The sequence below is a fragment of the Lissotriton vulgaris genome, chromosome 3_1 (assembly GCF_964263255.1).
Source record: "Lissotriton vulgaris chromosome 3_1, aLisVul1.2, whole genome shotgun sequence".
Classification (NCBI taxonomy): Eukaryota; Metazoa; Chordata; class Amphibia; order Caudata; family Salamandridae; genus Lissotriton; species Lissotriton vulgaris.
Window position 1 is genome coordinate 151,922,806 of NC_141689.1, and position 22,216 is coordinate 151,945,021.

Consider the following 22,216-nt stretch of genomic DNA (forward strand, 5'->3'; position numbering starts at 1 on the left):
CACCAATGATGGGAAGGATATCCCTGCAGATGGTGTAGACAATAATGATTTGGATAAGTACATATTTGATTTGAATTATAAAGATGATTTGGAGGAACATTTTGGAAGTGAGAATAGCAGGTGCAAAGGAGGAAAGATTGTGGTTGATCCGTTTGGTCAAAAGTTGTTTGACCCTAAAGAAATACGTCTTCCTAGAGGATCAGACTGGTGGTGGAATATATTGATATGTGTATTGGCACTGGATAAGGAGGCCCATGGAAAAGAATGAACGTCATGTAAAGAGGGCTAGATGTTCACACCCTGTGATAGGGAATAAGGATTCGCTGACTCTGAATCTGGATCAGGAGTTAATTACATATATGTTTAAGGGAGGAAGACATCCAAGGAAAGGTCTAGAACAATCTTTAAAGCAATGTGAGGACAAGCTCCTGGATACATTAGGCCCTCTTGCAAGAATGTTTGACATGGTAGAAGAGGCATGGATGTGGATAATAATTTGTGCCAGAGAGTACTTTGCTTCTTAGGCAAAGCCAAAGGCGCAAGGCAGTTTTGCTTTGAATAAATGCAAAACGTGGAGTTTTTGTGTGTAAAGAGTCTAATGAAGATCCCAAAGGCTTGCTTTTTGGTGAAGGGTTAGTCAAGGCCTTGGGGAAGTATGTGCACACCTTTAGTGCTTTAGACAAAGCACAGTTTAATATGAGCAAGGTGTTTGGTGGGGCAAGTTATTTTTATGGCAGGGCTGGGAGGAGAGGACAACCTCCCAGCTGTATCTTCTATAGGACCCAGAGTTTTAACAGGGGATTCTTCAGAGAATCCCAGGGTAAATACAGATTCTATCCTCAAAGAGGAAGGGAGATGAGACCTAGAGCGGCAAGAAGTTGAGGGCAATCAACTGCACCGGGTTCAGGTGAGTACGAGTATAAGGATCTGTACTGGTTTTATCCGAGGAAAGGTAGATAGAAGGTTGAGACATTTTGTAGAAACATAGAAAGGGACAACAAGTGATCCTTGGGTGTTTGAGGCTGTTACGGGTTACCTAATAGAGTTCAATTCTATCCCTGTACAAAGACAGGAAACAAGAGAGTTGTGTTTCAACAAAGAGAAACAAAACATGGTGATGGAAGAGTTAGACGGTATGCTTCAGAAAGAGCAATTATAAAAGTAGAGGAAAATCAGACTGGTTTTGTGAGTATGTTATTTCTAGAAGAGAAGAAAAATAAGGTATGGAGACCTGTGATCAATTTGAGAGCTCTAAACTACTATGTAACATACAGAAATGTCAAGATGGAGGGCATGCATCTGTTGAGAGATGTTTTACAGGACTCAGTTGATTGGTAAAGTTGGATCTGAAAAATGCATACTTTATAATTCCCATGTCAGAGACGAGTCAGCGATACCTTCAATTCAGGTGCAAAGGTCATGTATATCAGTTTGTTTGTCTACAGTGGTCCCTTTGCCCTTCTTTCATGGGGCATGGAAAACCCATCATTAGGGTATTGGAAAGCGAGATCAGTCAAGAAGTAGACACAGGACCCTCTGGTTTGGAGGCAAAGCACATTGTCTCATTAGGATTCCGTATGCCCGTCCTGATGAAAGCCATGGACTCAATTGAGCCACAAGGCTGAAACATGTTGACGGTAACAGTGGTGATGGTGTACTAATTCCCTTATTTCCACAATTGAATTTAATCACCAAGTGTCATGTCTAGCGAATAAACTGTTTTAGGATGCCACATTGGTTTTTAAAACACTTATATATCACAGATCCATCCTTAATTAGAAGTGCCTCCCTCACTCCAGGTGTAGTTCCGCTATCCATCAAACAGAGGTTTTGGAGAGCGAGGATTGTCCTATGATGAAGTATGACACCTGGTGGTGTGTGAAGACAATCCGTTAAATTTTTTTGTATGCCCAACAGTTGTACTGAGTAGCGTTGGGAGTGATACGTCACATATCTCTATAATTTGCTAATTTCTCTGAGAGCTTATTTTGTGTACATATGTTGTGTTCAGAGGTCTGCTCACCCTTGGAACCTCAGAGCCTCTAGTTCCCTACCCGCTGTACCTTCAGGGGGAGTGTGTTTATAACGGGTCTTTTTGCCAGCTGCTGGGGGATCATGCTCTGGTCGATGCTTGGGCGCTAGGCTCAAACACCCAGATCCGGGTTATACATATTTCTCCCATCTGCAATATGTACAACTAGACTATTTTTTTTTGTTTTATCTCAGCAGCTTTAGTTAGTAATTGAGGTATTAAGGGACTCCCAAGAGTCTTTGCAGATCATAACCCAATAATTCTATAGATTGCAGATATAAGGGTAGGTAAGGACACCACAATATTGGACTTTTGATAGGAAACTAATCCAGAATACCATTTATTTGGAACACATAAGGGGAATGATAGCTGACTTTATAGCAATAAACAGAAACAGAGCTGCTAAGGAGGTAGTGTGGGATTCGTTAAAGGCAGGAGTTAGAGGGGAGTCCATTCGTTTTGGATTTCATAACCTGAGACAGCAAGCTAATGAAATCAGTGGACTCTGTCAAGAGCTCTCTGAAATCAAAGTGCAACACATGAGATTGATCACAGAGAAACAGGACAACCATGAACTCCAGCAAAAAATTATTGCAGTTAAAGCCAGGACACGTCAACGCCGTCTCCTCGTCGTGCTTCAACATCCTGCGCATGCTACGTAAGATCTTCCGGTGGATCCCCACCGAGACCAGGAAGACGGTCACCCAGGCCCTCGCCACCAGCCGTCTGGACTACGGCAACTTCCTCTACGCCGCAACCACCGCCAAACTCCAGAAGAGACTCCAGCGGATCCAGAACGCCTCAGCACGACTCATCCTGGACATCCCCCGTCGCAGCCACATCTCCGGACACCTTAGAGACCTGCACTGGCTCCCGGTCAACAAGAGAATCACCTTCCGACTCCTCACCCACGCACACAAAGCCCTACACAACCAAGGCCCAGGATACCTCAACAGCCGCCTCAACTTCTACGCTCCCAAACGCCAGCTTCGATCGACCGGCCACGCCCTCGCCGCCGTCCCCCGCATCCGAAGAGCCACCACAGGGGGACGGTCCTTCTCCTACCTCGCCGCCAAGACATGGAACTCCCTCCCGACCCACCTCCGCCTGACCCAGGACCACCTCGCCTTCAGGAAGCAACTCAAGACCTGGCTGTTCGAGCAGTAGCAGACCCCCCTCCCCCAGTGCCTTGAGACCCTCTGGGTGAGTAGTGCGCTATATAAATGCTTTGATTGATTGATTGATTGATTGATAGGATAAAGTCCTAAAGTAGCAGGTCTCTCGCTGAAAAATTTCAGACTTTGAGCTGAAACTTATAAATATGGGGAGAGTATGGGAAGGCTATTGGCCCTTCACACACGGCAGATGGAATCAAATAGGAATATCGAAGCTGTACTGGAAAGGGAGGTAGCCTGCGTAAGTACACCGGTTGCTATTGCTAAACTATTTAAGGACTGGTATCTAGAACTTTGCCAAAATGATGCCGCTCCCTCAATAGATCAGATGAAATTCTTTCTTGATGATGGTCTAATATCGAGGCTGGGAACAGAAGATTGTGAATCCCTAGATAGCACTATAACTACTGTTGAAATTAAAACTGCACTATTTTCACTGGCACCTGGCAAAGTGGCTGGGCTGGATAAAATCCCTATTTAATTCTACAGAACTTTTTTCTTGGTATTAGCTAAAGATATGACAGATCTTTCTGGGTGTGCAGTGGAGTAGGGTTCCACCAGCTTCATGGGGTTACATTAATATTGTGTTCTTCCTGAAGAAGGGAATACCCCCTATGAAACCTTGCTCTTGTAGACCAATTTAGGTAATTATTGCAATGTCAAGCTATGTTCAAAGATCTTGGCAGCACGCCTGAGCAGGGTCATAGCCAAGTTGGTGTACCCTTGGCAGCATGAGTTTATTAACGGGCGGGTGCAACAGATCACATAAGAAGAACCTTTCTTCTGTTGGAAAATGTTTCAGTAGAACCAAAAAGTTGTGAGGAGCACAGCTATGGTGCATTAGGAGCACAAATGTTTTGTAAAAAGGTACACCAAATAGCTGCATCCAGGCTATACAAAAATAGGTTGAAAAGTATAATAGTAGTTACATGTCACTATCTAAACTGTAAAACAAACTAGCACACTCATTGGATGAGGTCATCAGGCATGTCATCAGGGATGTCATCACACATTTCATTTGAGATGTTATTAGTGATGTCGTAGGTTTTTTAAACAAAAACAAATCTTTTCATTACACCTAACTAACGTTACTTTAACATTTTTTTTGAGGTTTTTAAAAAACATATATATTTTTGGAGTGTATATATGGTACAATGACTGAATAATGTATCCTGTCTGTGCACATTATGTAGGTGATAAGTGTCCATAGTTGGGTGTGGGGAGGGACTGGCCTCTCTGCTGAGACCTCTGTCTTGATTGGCGGGTGCCTGTAGTAGGGTGTAGGGCGGGACTACCCTCTCTACTGAGACCTCTGTCACAGATGATGGCTATGCATAGTAGGGAATGCGGAGGGACGAGACTCTCCACTGAGACACTTCACTTGGATGATATATGTGCATAGTATGGTGTGGGGAGGTACTGGCCTCTCCCCTGAGACCTCTCTCACCGTTGACTGGTATGTGTTGTAGGGTGAGAGGAGATGCTAACATCTCAGCTGAGACCTCTTTGGACTGAGAGGTGTGCATAGTAAGGAGTGCGGATAGACTGGCCTCTCCTTTCAGACCTCTCTCTCAGATGATGGGTGTGTGTTCATAATGAGGTGTTAAGTCAAGAGATTTATATAGCGCGCTACATACCCATAGGGTCTCAAGGCGCTTGAGGAAGGGTGGGGGAATTACTTGTCGAATATCCAAGTTTTAAGTTGCTTTCTGAATGCTAGGTGGTTCTGAGTAAGGCGAAGGTGAGTGGGAAGAGAGTTCCAAGTTTTAGCTGCCAGGTAGGAGAAGGATCTACCTCCCATGGTGGTTTTGTTGATGCGAGGAACAGTGGCGAGGGCTTGGTTGGAGGATCGTAGCTGACGGGAGGGGGTGTAGAAGGACAGTCGTGTGTTGAGGCATTCGGGTCCAAGTTCGTAAAGTGCTTTGTGTGCGTGGGTTAGGAGGCGGAAAGTAATCCTTTTATTTACGGGGAGCCAGTGGAGGTTTTTCAGGTGACCGGAGATGTGTTCTTTACGCGGGATGTCTAGTATGAACCTGGCTGAAGCGTTCTGGATGCGTTGGAGTTTTTTCTGGAGTTTTGCGGTGGTACCGGCGTATAGGGTGTTTCCGTAGTCCAGGCGGCTCGAGACCAGTGCGTGGGTGACCGTTTTGCGAGTTTTGGTGGGGATCCAGCGAAATGTTTTTTTGAGCATGCAAAGAATGTTGAAGCAAGATGATGAAACGGCGTTGACTTGTCTGGTCAACGAGAGTGAGGAGTCCAGGATGACGCCCAGGTTCCGTGCGTGGTCTGTCGGGATGGGTGCTTTTCCAAGGGCCTCTGGCCACCAAGAGTCGTCCCAGGCGGAGGGGGAGGCGCCCAAGATGAGGACCTCTGTTTTGTCCGAGTTCAGCTTCAGACGGCTGTGCCTCATCCACTCGGCTACTTCTCTCATTCCTTCGTGTAAGTTGGTTTTGGCGGTGTTGGGGTCTTTGGTGAGTGAGAGGATCAGTTGAGTGTCGTCAGCGTAGGAGATGATGTTGAGGTTGTGTTGGCGAGCGATGGCCGCAAGTGGGCTCATGTATACGTTGAAGAGGGTGGGGCTGAGAGAAGATCCTTGTGGTATGCCACAGATGACTTCAGTGGCCTCTGACTTGAATGGTGGGAGGCGGACTCTCTGGGTTCTTCCGGTGAGGAACGAGGTGATCCATTCCAGTGCTTTTCCTTTGATTCCGACGTTTCTGAGGCGCTGTAGAAGGGTGCTATGGCAGACTGTATCGAAGGCAGCGGAGAGGTCGAGGAGGATGAGGGCGACTGCGTCTCCGTTGTCCAGTAGAGTTCGAATGTCATCTGTTGCAGCGATGAGTGCGGTCTCAGTGCTGTGCTTGGCTCGGAATCCGGACTGTGAGGAGTCGAGGGATTTGTTGGTTTCGAGGAAGGCGGCGAGCTGGTTGTTGACAGCTTTCTCGATGACTTTGACCGGGAATGGAAGGAGCGAGATGGGGCGGTAGTTTTTGAGTTCGGTGGGGTCAGCTGTGGGTTTTTTCAGAAGGGCGCTGAGTTCTGCGTGTATCCAGCTTTCCGGGAAGGTGGCGGAGTTGAGGGAGCAGTTGATGACATCTTGGAGGTGTGGTGCTATGATGGAGTTTGCTTTGTTGAAGATGTGGTGAGGGCATGGGTCTGTGGGGGATCCTGAGTGGATGGAGTTCATCAGGCGGATGGTGTCCTCAGTGGAGATTGGGTTCCAGTCATTAAGGATGTTCAAGGGGGGTGAAGGTCCTGCAGAAGGTTGGGTGGGTTGGTCTCCGGGTCGGTTGTCGAAGCTGTTGTGGATGTCTGCGATTTTGTTGTGGAAGAAGGAAGCTAGGGAGTCGCAGAGGGCTTGGGAGGGGGTGATGTCGTTGGAGTTGGCTGATGGGTTGGTAAATTCTTTGACGATGTTGAATAACTCCTTGCTGTTGTGGGCGTTGTTGTCTAGTCGGTCTTTGAATGCGGCTTTCTTGGCAGACCAGATTAGTTGGTGGTGTATGCGGGTGGCGTTTTTGAAGGCGTCCCTGGTGCTGGTGTTTGGGTCTTTTTTCCAGGTCTTCTAGAGGGAGCGACAGAGTTTCTTCGATTTCTTAAGATCATCGTTGAACCAGGAGGCGTTATTGCTGCCTAGTTTGATTTGACGTTTTTTCAACGGTGCTAGGATGTCGGCGCTGTTGGATAGCCATTGAGTGAGGTTAATGGCTGCTTGGTCGGGGTTTGACGAGTGGGCGGGGGGGTTTAGAAGAAGCGATGAGGAGATCTGGTCGATGGTGATTTTGTTCCAGTTTCTTCGCAGGGTGGGTTGAGGATGGTTGTGGATTGTGGTCTTATTGTAGATGAAGTGAACGCAGCTGTGGTCCGTCCAATGAAGAACTGTGGTGTGACTGAATGAGACATGTTTGCTGGAGGTGAAGATAGGGTCGAGTGTGTGACCTGCAATGTGGGTGGGGTTAGTGACAAGTTGTTTGAGTCCGAGGTCGGCGAGATTGTCCAGAAGGGTGGTGGCGCTGCTGTCATTGCTCTTTTCCAGGTGAAAATTGAGGTCTCCCAATAGAATGTAGTCCTCGGAGGGGAGGGCGTGTGGGGTGATAAAGTCAATGATGTCGTCGCTGAATTGTGCACGGGGTCCTGGGGGCCGGTAGAGGAGGGTGCCTCTGAGTGTGGTCTTGGGGTCTGTGTGGATCTGGAAGTGGAGGTGTTCGGCGCTGGCAAGGTTGACGTCTGAGCTGGTTGAGATGCGGATGGAGTTCTTATGGACGATAGCGATGCCTCCTCCTGTCTGGTCGATGCGGTCCTTACGGATGATTTTGTATCCTTCCGGGATGGCAATGGTGATGTCTGGGGCTGAAGAGGCATCTCCTTTCAGACCTCTCTCTCAGATGATGTGTGTGCATAGTAAGGTATGTGGAAGACGAACCTCTCCTTTCAGATCTCTCTTTCAAACAACATGTGTGCTTAGATGGACTAGCCTTTTCTTAAAAACATCTCTCTCAGATGATGGGTGTGCATTGTAGTGTGTGAGGAGGGACTGCTCTCGCCTGTAAGATGTCTTTCTTAGATGATGGGTGTGCATAGTCGGTTGTGTGGAAGGGCTGGCCTCTCCTTTCAGACCGCTCTCTAAGGAGACTGGTGTGCGTCGTAGTGTGTGGAGAGGGACTGCCTCTCTCGCAGATGATGGGTGTGTATACTGCAGTGTGAGGATGGTCTCGCCTCTCCTTTCAGACCTCTCTCTCAGATGACAGGTGTGCATAGTAGTGTGTGGGGAGTGACTGCCATCTCCTGTCAGACTTCTCTCTCAGATGACGGGTATGCGTAGTAGTGTGTGGATGGACAGGCCTTCCCTTTTAGACCTCTCTCTCAGATAATACGTGTACGTAGCTGGGATTGGAGAGGTACTGGTCTCTCATATCTCTCTCAGAAAACAGGTGTGCATAGTACGGTACCTGGACAGACTGGCCTCTACTGTCAAGCCTCACTCTCTCTGATGATGGGTGTGTGGATAGACTGACTTCTCCTTTCAGACCGCTCTATCAGATAACGTTTGTGCATTGTAGTTTGTCTCTCAGATGAAGGGTGTGCATGGTAAGGTGTTTGGATGGACTGATCTATCGTTTCAGACGACTCTCTGACATGACTGGTGGGCGAAGTAGAGAGTGGAGAGGTACTGATCTCTCCTTTCAGACCTCTCTCTCAGATAACAGGTGTGCATAGTAGAGTGTGTAGATGAACTGAGCTCTCCTGCCAGACCTCATTTTCAGATGACTTGTGTGCGTAGTACAATGTAAGGATGAACTAACCTCTCCTTTCAGACATATCTCTCACATGACGGGTGCGCGTAGTAGTGTGTGGGGAGGGACTGCCCTCTCATGTCAGGCCTCTTTCTTAGATGAAAGGTATGCTTATTAGGTGTGTGGATGGACTGGCCTCCCCTTTCAGACCTCTCTCTCAGATGATGGGTGTGTGCAGTTTGGAGTCGGAAGAACCTTGACCCTACTCATAACTCTTCCAAAGCCAATGGACGTAAATAGTAGACTCTGATGAACACCATCTCCAGTAAGACGCCTTCCTACGGTAGCAAGTGTGTGTATTTAAACATCACCTACTCCTTTCAACTTTTCACGATCCTGCGAGCATCTTGTGAGATTGTAGCATTTTTTTAAAAACAAGAATTAACCTTCTGCTCATTACAGTACTTTTCTCTTACATACTTTTTCTAAAAAATAATGAGCACAACATGCATCCCTACTAGTATACTATAATGAGAACTCATCTACTCTTTTTTTCTATTCACTATCCAGCGAGAGTCCCGCAAGATTGTAACAATTAGAATAAATACACATTTATTTTCTTCACAGTAGTTATCCCTTAGACACCTCTTCTCTAAATCTAGAGGGACAGCATGCCATTCTGCTGCCCCCACATATAGCTTTTTTACTTGAATTGTTACAACTACTCCAATTTTTCGCTGTAAATAGTAATGGCAGCCATTTCATTTCTAAAAATCCAACAGCCAGCCAATCAGAGAACTCACTCTTTCTGGGCTTTTTATTCAGCCCTCCTTGACAGACCATCCCAAATCATTCCTGGAAGGAGTTGAGGTGGATGAAAGTTTTGCTTGGGAAAGTTTTGTGAGGATTCGTAAAACAGGGCAAACGTTATTAGCAAACCAAAAATGCTCTGTCTATGGAAAAGCAGACCTAACGATAACTACCTAGTGGAGACTGGCACTAGGTAAAATGTGTGTGTATGTGTGTGTGTGCGCACACATATATTACCTAGTGGCAGTCACCACTAGGTAGTTATAGTTAGGTCATTGTTTCCATAGGAAGAGCGTTTTCTGTTTGGCTAATACATTTTGGCGCCATTTGACAAATTCTTTGACAATTCTTCATAAAACTTACCAAAATAAAGTTAATCCACCTCAGTGCCTTCTTGAAAAGTTTCAGGGTGATCCATTAACCTGTGGCGAAGAAAAGGGGGGTTCCCAAAATGTGTCTTTTCCGTGCAAATTCCAATAGGAAGTTTGGGAGGCAATACAGAAAAAAACAGTTGTACAGAATTACCGTAAATTTGGCAGAGAGCTAGGTCGTTACTCAGAAAGTGTGCTTTTTGTGATTTGGTGTAACCCATTTTTTAGAGATAAAGCTTTAATACATACTGACATTTCAATGGTTGGCCCTGCTGGAGTAGAGCAGTACTGGCTGAGAGTTCTTTTTCCATCTGCCCCTTTGGTACCACAGGATCCAAAGCAGTCTTGCAGTACTAAGATATCTAATTGGCTGTCCGCAACATCAACAGAAATGTTTCATCTGCCATTTTTGAACACGCGGCCCAGTTCTTTAATTAAAAAAAATGAAGTTACACATAGGCAGGCCTGTTTCCTCTAACTCTCGTGTGGGGAGGGGAGGCCTGGAGTGGACCCCTACCCAGTGCTTAATTTGTAAAACAAATAAGTGCCAGGGACCTCGTCAGGAGGCCACTGCTGCCTGCACCACCCACTGCTGATACCAGTGCAGTCAATGATAGTACAAACACAACTATTAACTATCATGCTCCTACAAGTGTGACAATTCCGACTATTCCAAGCCCCCAAGGCTATAGGAATGGCTTTGGATGCATGGATTAGTTGTTTCTAATGTATATTGAGATAATAAACAACTGTTGTGCTCAGCTCCAAATTACACAAACAACGCTGCCATGTGGCAGGCTGTTATAAGTGCTGATGTTGACGGTTAAGTGCCAGTATGATCACCGTAAACCACCAGCTCAAATTAAGCACTGCCCTCATCCCCAGGTAAAAAAAAGATTTGTTTTCAAGCGGGGAATCACGGTCTAAGCAACTAAGTGTGCCGCCCATGTGGTCCACCGGGAGTACCATGGGACTGTGCAAGCATTAAAAAGTGAAGCATTGACTGTCCTTTGCCACCCTAGAGAGGCGGTTATGTGGCAATACCGTGGGAGTACTGTAATCCTGCAAAATAAAAAAAGTAAAATGTGGGATGGGTGTCCTTTGGAGGTTGCGTACCCATGAAGTGTGGACCAGCAACAGGTGTTGGCCATCCGCAGGTAGTTGGGGCAGGGCCCTGCAGTCAGTGTCCTGCCTGGTATGGAAGAGGCCTGCACAGTTGCAAATTGATGCTCACAGAGAGTTTGGTGGGACTCTGTCCATTTGCAGATCGGGGTTAGCTACCAACAGGGGTAGCAATCATTCCCTCACGGGAGGCCACTCCCCGCTGTGGATGGCCATCGGCTGTGTGCAGCATGGATTGGCTGCAGCCAGGCCCTGCACCCAACTGCCCATGTACGGCCAACTCACCACAGACACCCACACTCCCTTTTTTTAAAAAGTTTTCCGATCCTGCAAGACTCTTGCGGGAGCCAGCATTGCCCTTGTGCCCCAGTAAGACTCTCTCGAAAGCACAGGGGGTCGGGCTGAATCATGGTAATACACAAAAATGTTTTTCCCTATTTTAGCCCCAGGTTGGGGGACACTTTGGGTCCCATCCCCGCCACAAGGTAATGTGGTTTGGTACTCCTTATACATTTTTTTCCATTTGCAGGACACAGGGACTGAGTCACCACATCCTGAAATGGCAGCTGCAATATTTCTCTTTATGCTGCGTCTAGCCAATCAGAATGCGGGCTCCTGTAGGATTTGCAGGAGCTTCTCGCTTCTGGCTAATCAGATTGCTTTATTGTTTTAAATTGCTTGCCCCCCACAACTCCTGCAAGAGTTCTGAAAACCCAACTGCCAAGATATCTATTCATTTTGAACCTTAATTTCTCAAAAAATAGTCAACATATTTACATTAAATCACAAAAAGCACGCTTTGTGGATAAAGATCTAGCTTTCTGATAATTTGGTGTCATTTTGTTCAGGGTTTTGACTGTAGTGGTGTCTAAAATTTCTTCTGGAAATTGCATTGGGAAATTGTGTTTTGCGACCTTCCCTTTGTTTCCCCGCCCCTGCTTCATGGATCACCCCAAAACTTTCAAGGAAGGAACCGAGGTGGATGAACTTTTTGGGGGACAGTGTCATGAAGGTTCGTCAAACGGCGTCACTTATTATCCAACCCAAAAAATCAATTTGCTATGGTATCTAGAAGCTATTTGTTCAAGATGTGTCTGAAAGTTAATCCTTTCTTTATCTCCCTATAAAACATAAAGTTACAAATAGAGATGTTGTTTGCTTCTGTCTTGCTGTCCGGTGGCAGCTGCCACAATAAAGAGATGGTGGGCGCGTGGAGAGGGTGCAGGGGAGCGTGGTAGGAGGAGCGTGCACAGTGGGGGTTAATAATAAAAAGTAAACACTTACCTAAATCTGCCGACCATCTCCCACGTTGGGCTTAGTCCTTCCTGGTCCCAGCAAGCACTGGGACAGCATCACGGACTCACTGTGCAATCCCCGTGCTGCCCTCCTACAATAAGAGCTGTGCGGGGATTGGCCTGAGCGGACTGGAAAGATACTCCGCTCAGGCCAGCGAGTCTGTGGGGGCTTCTACAGCCCAGCTGATCAAAGCAGCTGGGCTGGAGAAACCTAAGTGTGCATGCGTGTTTTGGTCAGCCTGAGGCGGCCGGCCAAACACATCTGCACACTTTGGGAGTGCACATAGCACTCCTCCTCCCCATGCCCAGACCCGTCCCTCCCTGCCCAAGCTGGCTCTGAGTCAGCAAATGAAAAATAAAATGATGCTTGAACATCGTTCTATCTTTTATTTGATGGCTCTGAGCCAGGCAATGAGGCAACGCTCCTCCGCCATTAAGGAGGAGCCGCCGCTGTTGCTATCCTATTCTGCCTCCACCTCCTAAGGAACACAAAGTAGCAACAGAACAGTGGCCCATTTAGAATTCCCATCTACCGCTTTCCATCACGGAATATATATATGGACACCTGTGTCTGGAGGGCTTTCTGTAAGTAGGTGCTTTATAAATGAACAAGCAAAATCAGCTTTGCTAGGTGCATTTTTAAATGCTTTGTTTTACATGTAAAACATGTCTGGGCAGGAACTGTTTGCTCAACGGTTCAGGAAAAACTCAAGGCAGACATTGCCACATCCCGTCTTGGAGGTAGTAGTTCCGACTACCAGCTTAAGAACTCATTTATTAGTGGGGGGTGACACCTCAAACATCCCCATTAAAAATACACCCCTCACTATAGCCCAGAGTCTGACAGCAATCCTATTTCCACCATTACTGATGAGAAATGTGCATGAAAACATCCACAAACTTGAGTATTTTTGCACAGAGTTTACAACACCCCTCTTAGAACACGTACAGTGAGATGTTACCTTTCACCCAGGTTTGTGGTATATAAATCACATACATTTACACAAACTTTCTCTATGTGTTCACTCCTACCTGTTCGTCTGCCGAGCGTCTCCCTGCGGTTTTCTGGAACCAAAGAGCCTGCCCCACTTCATGGTCTGACTCCCTTCAGGCTGTACTGAGTTGTCCTTTGCCTCTTCCAGCTCTTGCTTGGGCACAAGTGGTTCTGTTTTCTGCTGCACCCTTGTCTCCTTAGCTCCGTTCCCATTTATCTCATTCAAAACGGACTCCGGAGGGCTTCCCATCCATGAAGGCCTGGTCTTCCCTTGTGTCTCCTGTTTACTGTCTTTTGAAACCGCTTTAGCAGACTCCACACACACTCCAGGCCTCCCCCTTTCTTCCATGACACCTTCAATTGTGGGACAAGCTTCTGCCCCATCTACAACACCTTCACGAGGAGGGGGCCCTTTCTTGACGTCTGCTTCCTTGGCCACTGCTCCGGCCTTCTTCTTCTTCTCATAGCGCACAAACTTGGGGCCGCTCGCTGAACCTTCTATATACACCTGTGAGCTCTGCATTAGCTGGTACCACCAGCCTGCCTGCTTGTCCTTCTTCACCTCCAGGGTGCTTTCGTTCACCTTCTTCTGCTCCTGTTCCTTTTCGCTCTCACTTATCGAGGCCCCCACTCCCTTCACCCTTTCGTCCGTCACCTTTACCATGTCCACACGCCCTGGGATGCTGTCCTCCTGGTCCATCTTCACACTGTCTGCTCCGTCACTGTCCTCCACACTGCCGCGGGTTCTCATCAGCTGCAGGGTGGAGTGGACCGAGTGCTGCAGGTCCTGCTTCACGCGGAGCATCTCCTTCTTGTGCTGCTGCTCGCGGCCCATCTGGAAGAGGTGGTGCTCAAAGAGGAGGTCCAGGTTGAAGGGCAGCAGTGACAAAGGTTGGAGCAGGAGTAGCACCTCCTCGAAGAAGACCTGGCAGATGCTGTGGGATAAGGACATGAAGCCCACTGGCTGGAAGTGGGCCACAATGATTTCTGTAGGAGAGACAGGGCAGGAAAACACAGAGCTTCAGAACCCTTGGCAACAACACCACAGAAGCATGCTCAGCAGAAGCATTCGGTGAAGTATTAGAACATCAAAGTGCAGTTTGTAGGCTTACTTTGGCATTTAGATGATATTTTTCTGCCACTTTTAATATTTTTCAGAATTTGATTCCTTTCCTACTTTTTTTCTTTTGTTTTTATCAAGTCAAAATAAGCAATTAATGGCTTACAGATCATGTCTATGCTAACAAATCCTAGCGGGGTTGGGGCAATGTCTTAGCCACATGAAACAATAGAAACACTACACTCCATTCTGTGACTATGATGAAAAAAATATCACAAACACAAAAGTAAAACCAGAATGTGTAAATAAAAATGATGACGTATCTTTAGTAGCCAAACAATCTGTCTCAAGTGAAGAACTGCTACAGAGCAACAGAGAGTGTGCAGGCACTCCGCTGCAGTCCACTGACAGAGGAAAAGTTAGCCTAGAGTTGGGCGAAGCGATGAAGCAGAAAAGAGCCCAACACTCTGAGAATTGATGCCTGATGCCAGAGTAGGGACACTGATGAGGTGCAGGGGGGCTGAGATTCCTCAATCAAGACACATTTCACTTTGCGCAGTCTCTAAATTTAGAAGAAACAGGTTCAGGTTTCCACCACCTAAAGAGGCATTTGCTGCAGACGGCCATCAGATGAACTACTTTGAAACCTACAGTAAGAGGGCATCAGGGATAATGGAGGAAAAGCATGAGGTAATTGAACATACACAAGAAAGGTCTTAAATAGTATACTTTGTCTCCTAACAAATCACTATAATTACTCAAAACTGCTTTGTGGGATATATTGTGTTCTTTAGTACAACTTTTTAAGGAGGTTACAAGTTAAATTCTTCTAAAGGTTGAGCAAAACCACAGGGCAGTATGGGGCACCCTTTCTGTAGTTTTGTTGGACAAAATCTATGAGGCCCTTCGTGTATGGAGCACCATTTGAGCTTCTTCAAGTCATTCTGAGAAAGTGGTACAGACATCTTTATGTTTTATTCTACAGAGCTACTTTGATACATGGTCAAGGAGCTTCAGTGTAGCATGAGGTAGCATTTGAACACTTTTATATCATTAAGTAAGAGCATTTGAGAAGCATCTGTACATTAGCACACCATCCCAACTGTATCGTGAGCCGCATTTGAGAAGCCTCAATGCATCTTGGAATAGTTCTGATTAAGCCACAATGTACTTTGGGTGCCATTTTTGAAACCCTAAGGTATTCTGTGATAGGCTCAGTTGTGGACTACATTTGTTTTAAAATTGGATAAAACAAAAGGTCAGACCCAAGTTAAAAGACATCCTTCCTAGGAGTCTGTGCCCTGTACATTATCAAAGAATCTATGTGGCACTCCTCAGCAATCTGGTTGTGCTGTGTGGATGATGGGCAGTTCTCACATTCAGACATGCAAGGTGTCCTTTGCTTGCTTACCTTCGTGGCTGTATAGGTGGTTGAACCAGAACTCCAGAGAGCGAATACTACAGGAGAAAAAGAAGGAGAGCAGGATTAGCACTGGCAACAAGTCATTATGCACTCTATCTCTTGCGAAGTCATTCGCTCATTGTAAGTACAATTGTTGAGGGAGAAAGCAGCCACCATATGTGATCAGAACACTACTTACAGACAACTTTGCTTCGTTCCACTAACATGCAGTGTGAGTACACTGGAAATTCATCTAACCATGGGAGAACGTCCCTCCACCTTCTAAAAAATAAGCACACATTCTGGGGTCTCCTGTCTCTAACCCCTTTAATCATCTGTATCAAGACCATTCCAGAGCCCTTGGGACCTGCCCAGCACAAGGCTTACTTTTGTCTGTATTGGGGGAGTGTGGCAGTCCAGCATTAATGGAGTACTCAGCACTTCTGAAACTCATCTCAGTGCAAAGGTGGTCCTCTGCACGTCCCTTGACCTCAGGAGTGCCATTTTCATGTTTCACAGCCAGGGATTGCCCATCAAGCCTTTCAAAATTGCTACTAAAATTCCCAAATCCAATTTAAATAAGGTAAGAGGCAGATCTTTCAGAGTTCAGAGGCGAGGTCACTTGTTTTACATTTTGATGAAAATTGATCATCTTTCTCTGGATTGGATCACTTTTCTGGTGCTGTGCTTGCCCACTGAAGCCTCCTGGCATTCTTGTTTATAGCGCCAGGATTCCTATCGAATGAAGGCACACATCATGATAACATATGAACATAGTGCTGACTACTCTGTAGTATGTAACCAGAAACAATAAATATTGTCTGTTACAATGAGAAGATAATTGTATACATATTGTCGAATGAAATTCATTCCACAAGGACATCGACAGAGCAGCCCAGACCCTTTCCATATCAGTGAAAAGGTTGTGAATGGATTTAGTATGGAGTTGACGTGGTTTCTTTTTTCCTCCTATAATTTCCCAACACTGACTTTACCACTGTTTTTTAATAGCATGGTTACCCCTAAATACATCAGAGTCCCCCTTCTGTAGAATTGTTTATTATGTCATACATTGATGCCAAGCCTGTCTTCCCATTATACGCTTTTTCTTAATTTGTTCACTACAACAACATAGCCTAATAAGCACGAGATCTACGAAGTGTTATTGCTATTGTGAGATGGCATGCATTGCACTCTCATCATATATATATATCCATCTAGCCAGGTCCAGCCCCCTTGTGAAAAAAGACTAAAGGAAACAAACTACTACCCATGCCAACAACCAGGTCAAAGATGCAACCAAGGGTGGCCTAGAGACCATGAGCAAGAGCCACTTACTTGAGAAGGCCAAAGATGAAAGCGTTGAATCGCATGGTGTGATTCGTCAGCTCCGAGTACTGGCTGATCTTGCTGAACAGGCTGTGCAGTACCTTGGTGGAAGGACCTGTGGAAGGAGTGCAAACATGAAAAAAGTCTATTTTCTTATGAACGCCACAGTCAGGGAGAGCGATATCTACACCAAACTATTGAAGCGCAGTCCATAGTGCACTAAGGCTTGTGTACAAAACAAATTCAACTTCTCAAAATCAAACAGTACATTTGAGGGAAAGTATTCAGATCATTTTCGCAATCCCAGGTCCTCGAATAACTAGATGCTGGTAACATATTGCTCTCTGGCTTCTGGACTATCAAATAACTGCATGGCAGCGCCTCCCGGCCAGACTCAAGGGATTAGAGAATTATGACCCAATTGCACCCATTTTGAATGGGCCATATGTACTATTTACAGGTTGCAAAATACTGGTTGCAATGGTAAGACATTTAGGAACCGACCTTGGTACTAATAGTGGACGGAATCTGACATACCTCAGGTATATTTATCTGGTATATCACAAGGTCCAACAAACTATGATTGGAGGTCGTTGCAAGGGTGGTGGCCTGTTGAGGTCAGCAAACCCTCATGTCTGTCATTGCTTTTTAATAAAGCAATCAGTTTTTTTTTAAATGCAGCCTGTGTTCCTTAAAGGAAATGAGACTTTGATTAAAAATAAAAGAATATCACCAGGACCACTGCCGCCTGGTAACCAAACAGTTTATTTTCCAGTCACAATGGAAAAGGAGTCCCAATGGTACCCCCTTCCATTTTGTGGACTCCTTTGAGCTGTTGGTAAGAAATCAATGTTTGCGACCGGATTTTTGTTGCGAAACACTTCTACATTATATACCAATTCCATATTTGGAAGGGACGCCCACAACAAGCCCTACTAGATACCAAATCAGTATCTCATTTTATGAGTCGGGAAATCTTTTCCGACTCATAAACTGGAACTAGTAAATATTAAAAAGTATTTTAACTGTGACAAACACTGAATTGGAGTGTTTGTGACCGTTAAAATTCTTAGTACATCAGGCCCTTGATTCGAAACCTGCTGTGTCACCAACAAGGCAGTTAGCTCCACACCATCACTTTGTCTTGAAGAAAAAAAAGGATATCTCTGGTGTCTAACACAGAGTCTACATATTGTTTACTAAGAAATCTCCCTGTTAGATGGTGAATTTGTCAACATTTGTTTTGCTTGTGTAGTATGATGTCTCCTTGACTCTGGCTTCTGAGAAAATGCACTTGAAAAGGCTACAAAACAACTGATCCATCATCTCAGAGGAAGTAATGTAATGTCCTAGTGCAGTGGGGTGCTTTCAATGCACTCTAACTGAGTGGAACATATAGAAGGAACTGGCTTCTATGGAGTGTGAATTATTAAATCTATTTCTTACAGATAACACAAATGGCTTCTGCCAAATTCCTTCATCTTCCTACTGTGAACGCTATCTTCATTTGCAATCAGTGCAGGCTTTCTGTTGCCGGTTGGCACTGACAGAAATAAGCTAACTGACAAGCTGCGATAATACCAATATGATGGCCTAAATTTCATCTCACAAAAATAAATATAGTTTCTTACATACTGTCTACAATAAAATTACCCCATTGGAGTTAATATTTTAAAGATACACCCAATGGAGAGATATTTCTACAAACACTTTTTAGGCCACAATGTTTATGTCAAATGATATATTTGTTATTGATATTGTATCACACAGCTGAAAATCCATCCAACCTTTGGGCAGTGGTGAAGATTAGGAGGGACAACTCTCTGAAAGGCAGGGGTATTTTCTCGTGAGCATCTCCACATGTGCTAGGCTCAGCTCAGGCATGTACTGGCCCTTCCGCTAGAGAGTGTCTGATCATACAAGGAGTTCAGAGGGTTTATGTTACGTTAATACACCAAGTCCATCCTACTGATTTTGTAGCGCCAGTAAGGGCCAGTCACTGAAGCTACTCAGATAGATACCCCTCTACAACCAGCCTCTTGGTGCAAAAGCCTGTCTCCCTCCATCAGCAGCACAAACCCAGTAAAAAATATGACCTTGATAGACACTGAGGAGCACGCAACAAGCACTGGGTCACATTGAGAAACGCAAAGTTGGAGCGTGATGGCAAGAGTGTACAAGTGAACTCTCACCTGCCCACATTCACCAAACCTGCCCTTAATGCCACGTTCAACAACTGTGCTGCTAATCTCTAACTAGGTCTGTAATTTCTGGCTGATCGCTAAAAGAAGTCTAACAATCGAGGTGTGAGCCTTAGATTATAAGAAGTTAGTGTTACAAAAGAGCACTTGAGCGTAGATGTATAAATCCTATTCTTGTGTACTATCATGTCTAGACTCTCCCTTTCACAGGAAACTGCTATGAATTATTTAGGTGGCATGCATCTGTGCATATCCTTGGAAGCCTCTGTGGATTGTGCATCGAAGAAGCTTCCTTGGAAGATTCTTCGATAATCTCTTCTTATCTCCACAGCAACAGACAGCAGTAGAACTGATGTCTTGACACCTTTTGTGATGGTCAAAGCGTAAAAGCGGTTAGGTTAACTTAAAGCAGTGTTCGCCAGCGAAGATGGAAGTCACACCTGTGCCAATCCTGTGTAGTCACCGTTCTCACCTTTCAAAAAGGGACTCATCTCTAGTCATGCAGAGGTGTCTGGGAGGCAATGCAAGCACCTTCAATCACGCACTACTGGAAATAACAGCGCCTACATTACCCACCTCTATAGCACTCACTTTATCGCAGTAAAAAAGATCAGTGGTTGAATGAAGCAATTGCAATGTGAGTCTATAACCTGTAGTTACACTAATTTAAGCAAAATGTGTCAAATGTATTAATTTTTCTTACCTTGGTGAATGGGGGAATCAGTAAGTAAGGATATAGATGTCTTTGTTTAACATGGCTTAATAATTTACAGGTGGGCAACAAGGCAGATTCACAGGCACTGCTTGATTGAGATATTAGCTAATAATTCCATTAGCAGATGTAGCATACTGATGTAAACCCTATGCCAAGCACCTTACCAGCTTCGACATCGAAAAGTCAGTAAATCCAACCTAACAGGCTCTAGTCAGGCGCCAAGGTCCCTTGACTGGCCCCAATATATAGCATTCTTCCCAAATCCTAAATCTTATCTTGCAGTGTCTACAGAGTTGGCTTCCAATAAACAATGGATGATATCTTTCCTTGCTGAAGAGCCAAAACACACACGAAAGGCACATGCGTACATACCTAGCTGCGTGGAAGCTTCGACCACACTCCATGGTGTGTTCCTCCTTTGCCCGATGATCATGTCCAGCACATATGCCTTCAGCCCATCATTCAGGATGTTTCGGATCGCAGGACACAGGTACTTCAGGATCAGGTGCCCCACGTTGGGGCTCACAGAGCTGTTTCCCAGCTTTGACTGCCAAGGTAATCACACAAAACACAGGACGTGAAATCCCCTCGTAAGAAACAAATAAGTAACAAAGGCATAAAGAGGCAAACACCACTTGAGCAGTGAATTTAGCAAAATTGTTCAAGATGAAGTATATGAGGATTAACACAAGAAGAAAGGAAATTAAAGAAGAGCTAATGAAGTAATGTGGTATTAAGCAAAAGTTGGGACAGCACCATCCCAGAGAAGTTACCACGTTTACCAACTTCTCTTCCTGGACAAATCTTTCCTCACAGAAGTATTTTTTTGCATTAATCTCTCTGGAAAAGGAAGTTCTTTGCAGCGCTTTCCTTCTGTAAAACTTAAATATATCTATTTATTTATTTATCTACTTCTTTTTTCAGATTGTTTTATAGCATGGACATGATCCAATAGAAAATTAGATTGCTGCCCATTACAAGGGATATCTGATACAATCATAGTTTAAGAAATGACAGCAGTCCAGACAGAATGGAGAGCATGTGTATGACAAAGTAGAGGCAGATTAGGAGTGAAGGGCACTAAAGAGTTTAATTCACACATTGCGAGGTCTGATGTCCACATGTTGCGCTGGTAGATAGATTACAGAGAGTAACCACAAGTATATGGTCATTGTGACTTAATATGATTCGGATCCAAAACTCGGTTTTAGTGAAAGATTTCTCCCCCAATTTTATTTCTCAATTATGAAAGGTAACGTTCACAAAGATTGCACAGCGTAAAAAACAATTCTTGCAAATTTTCAAAAAACAACATATTAATTGCAAGGTAAAACTTTCGCATCTTTGCTCATGCCTTTCAGACTTCATAATAACTCATGGCCCAAATGGGTTTAAACATAGTCTACATCCATCCTCTCGGTGACTTTTGCTGTTTGATGAGTATCCTTCATCGCCAGACCCCTCCACGGAGAGACTAGATGGTAAATTCAATCTCATATTCCATGTATGAACGACATCATCTTTTCTACAGAGTGATACTGAGGACTATTTTACTAGCTCCTTGGGCAGCCGGTAGTTACTGGACAGTACGCATGGTGGTCCTGTCGTTTACCATGAGCTCCAGGGCTAAGTGCACTGCCAGTGTTCCTCCGGGAGTCGGTACTAGGTGTGTAACTAGAACACCATGTGATACAAGTGCTTGCAAGCGAATGGATTTGGGCTAGAGCCTAAAATCGTAAATCGTAAATCATACGTTTTTATATAGCGCCTTTCACCGTAAGGTCTCAAGGCGCTTGCTTTGGGAACCCGTCCTGGCTTTTCCCGGCGAGATAACCCCTACTGGGCATCCCCAAGGTGAAAGCCAGGCATCCCATCGCGGTGGGGCCGTAGTGGAGATTAAGCAAGCTATTGCCCAGAGTTGCAGAGTGTGAACCCATGATTTGAGTAGGCACTGAGACGAGAATTATCGAGCCCTTGGACATTTTGAGCTCAAGACCTGCCGCATCAGGGATTGAACCCTGGTCCTGGGTCTGCCTCCTCTAACCGGTGAGCCACACTTCTAAGGTTTGTCGTATGTTGGTACCAAACATCATGGCTCTATATCTTGAGAATGGTTGGTCGCCTTTGGCATTTTATGATGGCAGAAGCAGACACAGAGCATAGGACACACCTGTTCGCTAGTTAGAACTGGCCAACTGGGATTTAGAGTTAGGTTCTCACAGCAACGTGAAAATGTGATATCGTCAGAACCCTAAGGGCTGCTGCGGTGGTACACAGAGGCACAATCAACGAAACCTGCCTTAGCCAACCTGAGGGCCAGGAAGAGTTGAAAAAACATTTTGCTTGTGAAGTAGAGGAGTTTTGCTGCCTGTGAAGTAGGTGAGCTCTGCTGCTTGTGAGGTAGTTGAGCTTTGCTGCTAGTGAAATAGGTGAGCCTTACTGCTTGTGAAGTGGGTGAGCCTTGTTGCCACCATTA

General features: G+C 45.3%; 1 protein-coding gene across 7 annotated transcripts in view; it reads right to left on the reverse strand.

Moving 5' to 3' along the window:
- The window catches only part of RUSC2 (RUN and SH3 domain containing 2), a 316,216-nt gene that overhangs the window by 64,768 nt on the left and 229,232 nt on the right, over positions 1-22,216 (reverse strand). For all 7 annotated transcript variants that reach the window (XM_086960231.1, XM_086960236.1, XM_086960234.1 and 4 more), the window contains 4 exons: positions 20,113-20,287; positions 16,834-16,939; positions 15,505-15,551; positions 13,072-14,020 (listed from right to left, as the gene is read on the reverse strand). In XM_086960231.1, the coding sequence (XP_086816357.1) occupies positions 13,072-14,020; positions 15,505-15,551; positions 16,834-16,939; positions 20,113-20,287 (1,277 nt within the window). The remainder of the gene's footprint in view (positions 1-13,071; positions 14,021-15,504; positions 15,552-16,833; positions 16,940-20,112; positions 20,288-22,216) is intronic.